Source organism: Procambarus clarkii, chromosome 85 (genome assembly GCF_040958095.1).
Source record: "Procambarus clarkii isolate CNS0578487 chromosome 85, FALCON_Pclarkii_2.0, whole genome shotgun sequence".
NCBI classification, from domain to species: domain Eukaryota; kingdom Metazoa; phylum Arthropoda; class Malacostraca; order Decapoda; family Cambaridae; genus Procambarus; species Procambarus clarkii.
The window spans coordinates 23163768-23177904 of NC_091234.1; the positions used below are offsets into that span (position 1 = coordinate 23163768).

The 14137-nt window shown below is 43.3% G+C and overlaps 1 protein-coding gene across 2 annotated transcripts in view; it reads right to left on the reverse strand.

Moving 5' to 3' along the window:
- The window catches only part of LOC123746673 (solute carrier family 22 member 21-like), a 129986-nt gene that overhangs the window by 58809 nt on the left and 57040 nt on the right, over positions 1 to 14137 (reverse strand). For both annotated transcript variants that reach the window (XM_069316837.1, XM_069316836.1), the window contains one exon: positions 6911 to 7065. In XM_069316837.1, coding sequence (XP_069172938.1) covers positions 6911 to 7065 — 155 coding nt within the window. The remainder of the gene's footprint in view (positions 1 to 6910; positions 7066 to 14137) is intronic.

The following is a 14137-nucleotide window of genomic DNA, read 5'->3' on the forward strand; positions in this document are numbered from 1 at the left end:
TGTTGCTATTTGGCATTTGATTTGCTCAAATTTACCTGCAGCTGCTTGATAATAGCTTTCCAGGTCAGCATAATCAACTGTTGATTGTTGTGACAAATCTTCACATTTCTTGATCTGTCTTGTTAAGTGGCCTTTAAGACCTGCAAGGGTTCTTTTCATTCTCCCTGCATTATCCATACTGGCTAGTTGGTGAAGCCTTGTGGGACTTGTACTTGGGCTGCTCATAATACTGAACAAACACTAATGGTAGCCTAGGGTAAATTCTGAACTCACTAGGCAATAATCCTACCTCTACTAGAGGTTAGCACTTAAAATTAATACACATTATATATATACAATCATACACACTAATGATTTGAGTGATAAACCAGTGTCACTGGAAGTACCTTTAGGTTAGCTCTTCTATATCACCCTAGGATGGTAGAGACACAAATTAATCACTCAAAGGTGTAATGATCATAAGTAAATTATTATATATACAACTCAATTCGAGTTGATAAAAATTACACCCAAAATAGGGTCTGGACCATTCATTAATGGTGTTAGATTGTTGAATATAGTACAACTGACTATGGTAATAATGGGACTAGGATGAGCAATAATAGTTCAACTAGTCAATGGTTTTATCCTACCCTGTTGTGGGTTGGCAATTAGTAAATATTATACTGTGATCACTAGTGCAATATATATTAAATGATTCTCTATTTTGGAGAAATAATATACACAATTATTGATAATAGCCTCTTAATTAGCCTCTATGAAACTTCTAATATTATCTAGAAGTATTAAATATTATTAGTGACCTCGCGAAATAAAGTCCACAAAATTCGTAGATAATCTCTCGTGAAATGTAACACCACGAAATCCGTGAACAATCTTGCGAGGACACAGCCACTAATTTGGCTGGCTTCTATATTAGCGCTGTCATTTCACGAAATAACACGCCACCAAATATCTGTGGGTGTGCATGAAACCGCTGACGAAGCTGAACTCGGCTGAGGGGGGGCTCCTGAGCTCCCTTGAGGCTTCGCCGCTGTCTTTGACTGGCTTTGTTTAAATCACACTACACTAGTTTATTTAATGAATCCACTGGTTAACTGGTTCATCCGGTACTAAGATGACCAAATGTGGGTTCAAAGGATCAAATAATCCGTCATCCGGTTCGAAGATGACCAAGTAATGTGGGAACCGACCTGTGAGATTTATATTTATTTTATTTATATGAATTTATATTTACGTTAATTTATATACTTCGATAGCAATTTGTATAATGTTAAGTGGACTGTATTTCTGCAATAATCTCATAATCTCACAAATCGATCCTCTACACATTAGGGGGGGTTTATATTTATATATATGCAGCCAATCAAACTACAGAATTAACTACATACATTGAAGAGGTTCCTTATCTTATAGTACAGCAGGTTAGTCCACCAGGTATAACTAGGGTGTAGACACCAAATTATCCTCTTTGAGGTAGCTTCCATCACCCAGTAACTGGTGCACAAAATCTTCCTCGTCTTGACCTGTCAAAAGTGCGCTAGCTGAAACCAGAAACCTAGTATATGACAGGTATTTCAGAGAAACATTGTACATGGAACAATAAAGACCTGGCTTAATTACCTTTAGTATGAGGCGATTTCGCGTTCTAACCGGCTAACCCTACCCAATGACATTAATGGCCACTAATGATAGATAATGGGTTTCGGAAAGAACACTTAACTTGAATTTGTAGACAGCGTGTTGATAATGGTACACTTTTAGTTTCCATAACACTACGTCTAAGTAAATTTAACAGGAGCCGAATTTGCTCCCGTGTGAGCCTCTGGTCTAGTCTCAACAATGGCTGCATCTAACACTCCATACTATTGACGCCTGGCCGACATTGTCCAGATATGATAGGAGCCAAATTTGCTCCACACGTCTCGGAGGTGACACAACAATGGCTGCCCTCCTTCCTCACTCTGACGCCTGGCTTACATTGTCCACATGTCAGAAAGTGATAGAAGGGTCACATTTACTCTACTTTAATATTGATAATTAAGTTAATTTATATGAGATGTTTTATGATGGTAAAGTCCAAAGACTAATGTATTTAAGAATAATTCCCACCATAATAGGTGGAGAATATAATAGTATGTGGTGATGATATCCCGTTTTCTATAGACGGTAATTCCACTACAAGTTACGTTTTCTATGGGTAACTTGTTTATACAATACAGCTATTATCTGTATGATTATTAAATGGTGTCGGATTTTCCGACATATACGACATGCTGTTAAAGTTCCGCATCGGGACTTATGCATATGCGGCCGACATCAGCAAGGCTTTCCTTAGGGTACGTCTCCAAGAAGAAGACCATAACTACACAAAGTTCCTATGTATCAAGGATCCTAACGATCCAAACAGTAAATTAATCACTTACAGGTTTGCGTCTCTTTTGTTTGGTGTTACGTCTTGCCCGTTTCTGCTTCAAGCTACCTTAGACACGCACTTGAAGAAGTCCAATAGCCCAAATAAAACAGAAATTAGCAATACTTGTATGTGGACAATTTCCAAGGAACAACCAGCAGTGAAAGTAAACTGCTGAGCATATACCATGTGGCTAATCAAGAATTAATGGGAGCAAATATCCCTCTCCAGTCGTGGGTCTCCAACAATGCCAAATTAAATCAAATGATCGAAACTGATTTTCCCGATTACCAGGTACCCGAGAAGACAAAATTACTAGGCGTCTAATGGGATATGACATGAGATCAGTTGACTATCAAGTCAGTGGAACCAAATACCACCAACCTGGCACCGTTAAAGAAACGATCATTGCCACAACTGGAATTAACAGCCTTACAGCTAATTGTAAGATTGGCTCATTATCTGATCAAGGCCTTAAGCAACATCCACTTTGAAGAAACAGTGGTATGGTCAGATAATGAGGCAGTGCTACAGTGGGTTAAAAAAAACAGAGTAAAAATCCTTACGTGAGTAACCGCGTTAAGGAAATACGAGAGTTGTCGGCAGGGTATAAACTGAGATATGTACCCACCAAAGAGAATCCAGCTGACTATCTCTCCCGAGGCCTGACTTTACGGCAATTAACACAGGCAGAATGTGGTTCAATGGACTTCAGTGGCTAATCAGTGACCAGTGGCCTAAACAAAATCCACAAGTCATTGTGACCAATGTCACTATTCCCACTGAGAACCCAGAACTACCTCGGACTTTGGTAATTGATCCTAATTGGTACTCTGAACTGAACAAACAGTTCTGTTTGTTCAGTTCAGTTTTGTACAAGAAGCTACAAAATGATCTGGGTCTCTGGGTAGATACCAACAATTATAACGTAATCAGATGCGGAGGCCACTTACAGCATGCAGACATAGATCTGGAAGCAAAAAATCCAATATTGCTTCAATTGCTTCAAATCCAATTGTTTGCTTACCACATAGTAAGCAAACTAATTGTGTTACGCATACACAAATATAACACTGCATGGCGGGGTATTAGATACTCTCACAGACTTAAGACAACAGTACTGGCTACCCCAAGGTAGGCAGACAGTAAAATCCATAATTCAATCCTGTGTTATTTGCCGGAGATACGATGCCAGAGTGTGTCCAAATCCCGGCCCTCCTCCACTTCCAAAGGAACGAGTTGTACATATTCGTCCCTTTGAGACTACAGGAGTAGATTTCCCAGGAGCACTAACACTAAGAGGCACCAAGGACAAAAAACCAGTAAAGGCATATATCTGCCTTTTCACTTGTGCCACAACAAGGGCAGTCTATCTAGAAATGATTCCCGATATGAGTGCCGAGGCATTCTTACAGGCTTTCCGTAGGTTTGCTTCACGTAGATCTTGTCCTACGTTAATGATCTCAGAAAATGGGTCCAACTTAGTGGCAGGAGAAGCATGTTTGAGGAATATCTGGACACACCCAAAGGTGCACACGGCCCTAAATCAACGGCAGTGCCACTGGAAATTCATACCTCCCAGAACACCATGGCTTGGAGGCTTCTCGTCGGTGGAATGGCGTATGGAATCGAGAATACCATACTGCTCTGAGGGAGTATTGTTATGGGGCAAACAACCCCTACAACAGAATTAACTTGAACCCTGGTGACATAGTTCTTGTGGACAGCGAAGGGCCACGCTCAGAGTGGCCTATAGGTCAAATTGTCTGTGTACATCCAGACAGCCAGGGCATCTTGAGAATAGTGAAAGTAAAATGCCGAGGCAACACTACTCTCAAAACATTAGAGAAATTAGTTCCTTTAGAACTGGCAGGAAAAGAAGACGTTCAACGACTTCCAGCACCCGAAACACCTGTACAGGACATCCGTCCCCAAAGGACTGCAGGACAACAATGCAAACTCAAATTAAAGCAACACTATAATTCTGAAGGAGAGGAATAAAGTGATCGCAGTCCTTACTGGGACTTCGACCCATGTTCTCCCCCCCCCCCCCACCGGAATTATGTCGGAAATCCGACACACATAATAAAATAAGTTACACCCATAAAGGAAAAGAGAATGGGTGATTCCATGACGTCATCGATGCCACGTATTTATATCAACTCTAATTTCTTTTAAACAACAGTCTAGTGTTTAAACTTAATAAAAAGGTATTCACTAGGACTGAATATAATTAAATACAACAGGAATATAGCTTAACTCTCTATTTCTTAAACATAAATAGAACCACCAAACATTTTAGTACGTCTCCCCTAGAGCGTCGTCACGTACAGACAGCAACTTGTAAACAGTGAGGAAGCTCTCCCTCACGAATTTTACAACACAAAAGGTTTTTTCTCCGAGCTTCGACACAAGATCCTCTACGATCCGCCCAGCTGAAGATCTCATGAACAAAGGGAAGAACAATTTTCGGTATTTCTATTGCATTTAATACTGGCCATTATTATTGTAGGAAATATCGTTAAGATGTGGGATTAAATCCCCAAACACAGTGAGTTTACTCAGCTCTACACACACACATATTCCATGTCATACCTGTACTTATGTGTTTAGGGAACCATTATTAATTCCTTTCATCCCAAACAGGTAATTGTGTGGGAAGTTAGTGAAGCAGGAAGCTGGCTCCCAACATAATTATAGAAATTGCTGCCACTAGCTGTACATCAAGCCTTGTAGGCCTCCAGACAACTGCCATTACGTGGCACTTAGAGGCACAGGGCCACACCCTCACTTGAGGCTACAATTACACAGCCTTAGCAGGCCCCACCAACAGTAGCAGCTAAAGCCCTTTTGTGTTCCTACTGTAGACATGGTATTAGTAGTTATTAATTTAATTTGCTGTAATAATAGTAGATTAGACCACCATATGTGTTATGATTAATAATTATAATTGTAACAATAAGGTAAACAAATACTGCTTGTAACATTTTCATAAGGTGTTGCAAGTTGCATTTGTCCCTCCCATTGTGGGAAATAAGTTCTAGCAAGCTGGGTTCGATCCCAGGCGCCGGCGAGAAACAATGGGCAGAGTTTCTTTCACCCTATGCCCCTGTTACCTAGCAGTAAAATAGGTACCTGGGTGTTAGTCAGCTGTCACGGGCTGCTTCCTGGGGGTGGAGGCCTGGTCGAGGACCGGGCCGCGGGGACACTAAAGCCCCGAAATCATCTCAAGATAACCTCAAGATAAGCTGAATCAGAATATATACAGTCCACTTACTACTAACTAACTAACTTACTAACTAAGAACTAATTCAGAAGAAAAATAATTAAATAAAAAATATATAATATTAAAGTATAAAAAAATATTATTTTTTCCTCCAGACATATATGGACTTTGTAATCATGCAACCAGTGCCAAAAATTAATATTAACTTCAGTCACCATAAATATGCCAAGGAAGTCACTACATGGCTTCAGACAATCTGTACGATAGCGATAAGATAATCCGTATCTTTATAAAAGAACAAATGTTGCAGAGGCCGCTTTCTCAAATGCTCCAGGCCTCATATGTGATATAGAGGCCGCTCTCTCAAATGCTCCAGGCCTCATATGTGATATAGAGGCCGCTCTCTCAAATGCTCCAGGCCTCATATGTGATATAGAGGCCGCTCTCTCAAATGCTCCAGGCCTCATATGTGATATAGAGGCCGCTCTCTCAAATGCTCCAGGCCTCATATGTGATATAGAGGCCGCTCTCTCAAATGCTCCAGGCCTCATATGTGATATAGAGGCCGCTCTCTCAAATGCTCCAGGCCTCATATGTGATATAGAGGCCGCTCTCTCAAATGCTCCAGGCCTCATATGTGATATAGAGGCCGCTCTCTCAAATGCTCCAGGCCTCATATGTGATATAGAGGCCGCTCTCTCAAATGCTCCAGGCCTCATATGTGATATAGAGGCCGCTCTCTCAAATGCTCCAGGCCTCATATGTGATATAGAGGCCGCTCTCTCAAATGCTCCAGGCCTCATATGTGATATAGAGGCCGCTCTCTCAAATGCTCCAGGCCTCATATGTGATATAGAGGCCGCTCTCTCAAATGCTCCAAGCCTGGTATATGATATAGAGGCCGCTCTCTCAAATGCTCCAAGCCTGGTATATGATATAAGGCCGCTCTCTCAAATACTCCATGCCTGGTATATGATATAGAGGCCGCTCTCTCAAATACTCCAGGCCTGGTATATGATATAGAGGCCGCTCTCTCAAATGCTCCATGCCTGGTATATGATATAGAGGCCGCTCTCTCAAATGCTCCATGCCTGGTATATGATATAGAGGCCGCTCTCTCAAATGCTCCAGGCCTGGTATATGATATAGAGGCCGCTCTCTCAAATGCTCCATGCCTGGTATATGATATAGAGGCCGCCCCAGGAGCGGCCACACTCGTTAGGCTTGCGAAAGAGCAACAGGTTGCTACTAGCAAGCAGACCTTTACTTACCAATGACATAAGGCACGAAGTTGAATGTGAGGTAGCCCAGGCCAGCCAGGAACCTGAAGACCAGTTGGAAGCCAAAGTTAGAGATCCACACAAGCGGGGCAGTGAAGACTACGTGGGTCAACAGTGCCACGTACAGCACCACTCGCCTGCCGGTGCTGCAACATGGAGCACAGGTACACCTCAGGCAGCACCCACTGTCATGTTAACTCACACCTCAGGCAGCACCCACTGTCATGTTAATTCACACCTCAGGCAGCACCCACTGTCATGTTAACTCACACCTCAGGCAGCACCCACTGTCATGTTAACTCACACCTCAGGCAGCACCCACTGTCATGTTAACTCACACCTCAGGCAACACCCACTGTCATGTTAACTCACACCTCAGGCAGCACCCACTGTCATGTTAACTCACACCTCAGGCAACACCCACTGTCATGTTAACTCACACCTCAGGCAGCACCCACTGTCATGTTAACTCACACCTCAGGCAGCACCCACTGTCTCGTTAACTCACACCTCAGGCAGCACCCACTGTCATGTTAACTCACACCTCAGGCAACACCCACTGTCTTGTTAACTCACACCTCAGGCAGCATCCACTGTCATGTTAACTCACACCTCAGGCAGCACCCACTGTCATGTTAACTCACACCTCAGGCAGCACCCACTGTCATGTTAACTCTCACCTCAGGCAGCACCCACTGTCATGTTAACTCACGCCTCAGGCAACACCCACTGTCATGTTAACTCACACCTCAGGCAGCACCCACTGTCATGTTAACTCACACCTCAGGCAACACCCACTGTCATGTTAACTCACACCTCAGGCAACACCCACTGTCATGTTAACTCACACCTCAGGCAACACCCACTGTCTCGTTAACTCACACCTCAGGCAGCACCCACTGTCATGTTAACTCACACCTCAGGCAGCACCCAGTGTCATGTTAACTCACACCTCAGGCAACACCCACTGTCATGTTAACTCACACCTCAGGCAGCACCCACTGTCATGTTAACTCACACCTCAGGCAACACCCACTGTCATGTTAACTCACACCTCAGGCAACACCTAATAGCTTGTAAACTTAGACAACAGGCAACATTAACTTACTCCATAGGACACGGCCAATGGTATGTTAATTTACCATTGATCGAGGAGTATGCTGTTCGATTCATTGATTTAGGATTTAAGTGTCAGATCCATAGAGTTAGGTGTCAGCACCATACAGGTAAGTGTCAGAACCATAGAGTTAAGTGCCAGCACCTTAGAGCTAAGTGTTAGAACCTTGGAGTTAAGTGTCAGCAATATAAAGTTAAGTATCAGAACCATAGGGTTAAGTGTCAGAACCAAAGAGTTAAGTGTTAGAACCATAGAGTTAAGTGTTAAAACCATAGAGTTAAGTATCAGAATCATAGATTTAAGTGTCAGAACCATATAGTTAAGTGTTAGAACCATAGAGTTAAGTGTCAGAATAATAGAGTTAAGTGTCAGAAGCAAAGAGTTAAGTGTCAACACCATAGAGTTAACTGTCAGAACCATAGAGTTAAGTGTCAGAGCCAAGGAGTTAAGTGTCAGCACCATAGGGTGTAGTGTCAGAATCATAGATTTAAGTGTCAGAACCATATAGTTAAGTGTCAGAACCAAAGAGTTAAGTGTCAGCACCATAGAGTTAAGTATCAGAAAAATAGATTTAAGTGTCAGAACCATAGGGTTAAGTGTCAGCACCATAGAGTTAGGTGTCAGAAACATAGAGTTAAGTGTCAGAATCAGAGTTAAGTGTCAGAACCATAGAGTTAAGTGTCAGACCCATAGAGTTAAGTGTCAGAACCATAGAGTTAAGTGTTAGAACCTTAGAGTTACGTGTCAGAACCCTAGTTAAGTGTCAGAACCATAGAGTTAAGTGTCAGTACCATGGAGTTAAGTATCAGAACGATAGAGTTAAGTGTCAGAACCATAGAGTTAAGAGTCAGAACAATAGGGTTAAGTGTCAGAACCATAGAGTTAAGAGTCAGAACAATAGGGTTAAGTGTCAGAACCTTAGTGTTAAGTGTCAGCACCATAGAGTTAAGAGTCAGAACAATAGGGTTAAGTGTCAGAACCATAGAGTTAAGTGTCAGACAATAGGGCTAAGGAGGATACATGTCTCTGGACCACTGAATGAAGACTTAAGTGTAATGACTGCTGATGGAGGATATAAATCTCTGGACCAACAATGAAGTACTTAAATGTGTGGATCAGTGATGAAGTTTCTAAACCACTGATGACAGCTATAAATGTTTGGATCATTAATGGGAGACTTAAATGTTTGGACCATTAATGGGAGACTTAAATGTTTGGACCATTGATGGGTAAATAGGTCTCTGCAACACTGTGGAAAGAGTTAAGTGCCTTGACCACTGAGGAAGGAATTAAGTGTCTTAACCACTGATGGTGGAGATAAGTGTCTGGACAACTGATAGAGGATATATGTGTCTGGACCATTGATGGAGGAGTTTGATGTCTGGACAGTAGAAGGAGAACTTAGGTATCTGGACCTTGATATAGTACATGAGTGTCTGAACCATTGATGGAGGAGTTCAACCCGTTCTCGCACTTTCTTATAGTCAATATTTGGCTTATTAATAAGTGCATATATGATATACTAATTTATTGTGAATATATGAGTTTACCTTGAAAAGCTGAATAGAAAACACCGACATAACCTAACCTTCTTAGTATATTAAGATAAACATCTTATTGCTTCTTAATTACAATTAGTACTTAACCATTATCTATATTGATATTACAGTTTTATAAAAATAATAAAACTAAACTAAAATATTTAAATTGTAAAGTAACTCAGGATATTGTCAAATTTTTTTATAAAATCTCTATTGTTTAATAAAACTGAAAAAAATTCCTAATATTAAAACTGGTGTAAAGCCAATCAGTATTAAGAGTTTGTACCTTGAAAACAAAATATTACTTGAAATATACCATATATGTACTTATTAATATGCCAAATATTGACTATAAGCAATAAGTCATATATGTAGTCTTGTGCGAGAGTGGGTTGAGGAGTTAGATGTCTGGACAGTAGAAGGAGAACTTAGGTATCTGGACCTTGATATAGTGCATGAGTGTCTGGACCATTGGTGGAAGACATAAGTGTCTGGACCATTGGTGGAAGACATAAGTGTCTGGACCATTGGTGGAAGACATAGGTGTCTGGACCATTGGTGGAAGACATAAGTGTCATTTGGTGTTCACACTATATTTGGTGTTTGGTGTTCACACTCTCACTATCACTCACACCACCACCATCACTCACACCATCACCATCACTCACACCACCACCATCACTCACACCACCACCATCACTCACACCATCACCATCACTCACACCACCACCATCACTCACACCATCACCATCACTCACACCATCACCATCACTCACACCATCACCATCACTCACACCACCACCATCACTCACACCACCACCATCACTCACACCATCACCATCACTCACACCACCACCATCACTCACACCATCACTCACACCACCACCATCACTCACACCATCACCATCACTCACACCACCACCATCACTCACACCACCACCATCACTCACACCACCACCATCACTCACACCACCACCATCACTCACACCATCACCATCACTCACACCACCACCATCACTCACACCATCACTCACACCACCACCATCACTCACACTCTCACTATCACTCACACCACCACCATCACTCACACCATCACCATCACTCACACCACCACCATCACTCACACCACCACCATCACTCACACCATCACCATCACTCACACCACCACCATCACTCACACCATCACTCACACCACCACCATCACTCACACTCTCACTATCACTCACACCACCACCATCACTCACACCATCACCATCACTCACACCACCACCATCACTCACACCATCACTCACACCACCACCATCACTCACACTCTCACTATCACTCACACCACCACCATCACTCACACCATCACCATCACTCACACCACCACCATCACTCACACCATCACTCACACCACCACCATCACTCACACCATCACTCACACCACCACCATCACTCACACCACCACCATCACTCACACCATCACTCACACCACCACCATCACTCACACCACCACCATCACTCACACCATCACCGCCATCACTCACACCACCACCATCACTCACACCACCACCATCACTCACACCACCACCCTCACTCACACCATCACTCACACCACCACCATCACTCACACCAGCACCATCACTCACACCACCACCATCACTCACACCACCACCATCACTCACACCATCACCATCACTCACACCACCACCATCACTCACACCACCACCATCACTCACACCATCACCATCACTCACACCACCACCATCACTCACACCACCACCATCACTCACACCACCGTCATCACTCACACCATCACCATCACTCACACCACCACCATCACTCACACCATCACCATCACTCACACCACTATCACTCACACCACCACCATCACTCACACCACCACCATCACTCACACCATCACCATCACTCACACCACCACCATCAATCACACCATCACCATCACTCACACCACCACTATCACTCACACCACCACTATCACTCACACCACCACCATCACTCACACCACCACCATCACTCACACCACCACCATCACTCACACCACCACTATCACTCACATCACCACCATCACTCACACCACCACCATCACTCACACCATCACCATCACTCAAACCACTGCTATCACTCACACCATCACCATCACTCACACCACCACCATCACTCACACCATCACCATCACTCACACCACCACCATCACTCACACCATCACCATCACTCACACCACCACTATCACTCACACCACCACCATCACTCACACCATCACCATCACTCACACCATCACCATCACTCACACCACCACCATCACTCACACCACCACCATCACTCACACCACCACCATCACTCACACCACCACCATCACTCACACCACCACCATGACTCACACCTCCAGCATCCCTCACACCATCACCATCACTCACACCACTGTCATCACTCACACCACCACTATCACTCACACCATCACTCACACCATCACCATCACTCACACCATCACCATCACTCACACCATCACCATCACTCACACCATCACCATCCCTCACACCACCACCATCACTCACACCATCACCATCACTCACACCATCACCATCACTCACACCATCACTCACACCATCACCATCACTCACACCACCACCATCACTCACACCACCACCATCACTCACACCACCACCATCACTCACACCATCACCATCACTCACACCATCACCATCACTCACACCACCACCATCACTCACACCATCACCATCACTCACACCACCGTCATCACTCACACCATCACCATCACTCACACCATCACCATCACTCACACCACCACCATCACTCACACCATCACCATCACTCACACCACCGTCATCACTCACACCATCACCATCACTCACACCATCACCATCACTCACACCACCGTCATCACTCACACCATCACTCACACCACCGTCATCACTCACACCATCACCATCACTCACACCACCGTCATCACTCACACCATCACCATCACTCACACCACCGTCATCACTCACACCATCACCATCACTCACACCACCGTCATCACTCACACCATCACCATCACTCACACCACCGTCATCACTCACACCATCACCATCACTCACACCACCGTCATCACTCACACCATCACCATCACTCACACCACCACCATCACTCACACCATCACCATCACTCACACCACCGTCATCACTCACACCATCACCATCACTCACACCACCGTCATCACTCACACCATCACCATCACTCACACCACCACCATCACTCACACCACCACCATCACAGGTCGGTTCCCACATTATTTGGACCTTCAGAACCGGAATATTCGGTCCTTTGAACCCACATTTGGTCATCTTAGTACCGGATGAACCAGTTAACCAGTGGATTCATTAAATATACTAGTGCAGTGTGATTTAAACAAGGCCAGCCAGTCAAAGACGGCAGCGTTGCCTCAAGCCAGTTCAGGAGCCCCCCCTCAACTGAGTTCAGCCTCATCAGCGGTTTCATGCACACCCACAGATATTTGGTGGCGTGTTATTCTGTGAAATGACAGCGCTAATATTGAAGCCAGCCAAAGTAGTGGCTGTGGTGTCGCGTGATTGTTCACGGATTTCGTGGTGTTAAATTTCGCGAGAGATTATCTACGAATTTTGTGGACTTTATTTCGTGAGGTCACTAACAATATTTAATACTTCTAGATAATATTAGAAGTTTCATAGAGGCTAATTAAGAGGCTATTATCAATAATTGTATATATTATTTCTCCAAAATAGAGAATTATTTAATATAAATTACACTAGTGATCACAGTATAATATTTACTAATTGCCAACCCACAACAGGGTAGGATATTTACCATTGACTAGTTGAACTATTATCGTTCATCCTAGTCCCATTATTACCATAGTCAGTTGTACTATATTCAACAACCTAACACCATTAATGAATGGTCCAGACCCTATTTTGGGTGTAATTTTTATCAACTCGAATTGAGTTGTATATATAATAATTTACTTATGATCATTACACCTTTGAGTGATTAATTAGTGTCTCTACCATCCTAGGGTGATATAGAAGAGCTAACCTAAAGGTACTTCCAGTGACACTGGTTTATCACTCAGATCATTAGTGTGTATGATTGTATATATATAATGTGTATTAATTTTAAGTGCTAACCTCTAGTAGAGGTAGGATTATTGCCTAATGAGTGCATTTTACCCTAGGCTACCATTAGAGCTTGTTCAGTATTATGAGCAGCCCAAGTACAAGTCCCACAAGGCTTCACCAACTAGCCAGTATGGATAATGCAGGGAGAATGAAAAGAACCCTTGCAGGTCTTAAAGGCCACTTAACAAGACAGATCAAGAAATGTGAAGATTTGTCACAACAATCTCAAATTGATTATGCTGACCTGGAAAGCTATTATCAAGCAGCTGCAGGTAAATTTGAGCAAATCAAATGCCAAATAGCTCTCCTTGTGGGGACAGACTACTACCATCAATTCATCAGTAGCCCTACTAAATATCAGGGCATAACCATGTTAAACTCTGCAGGAGGTAAATTA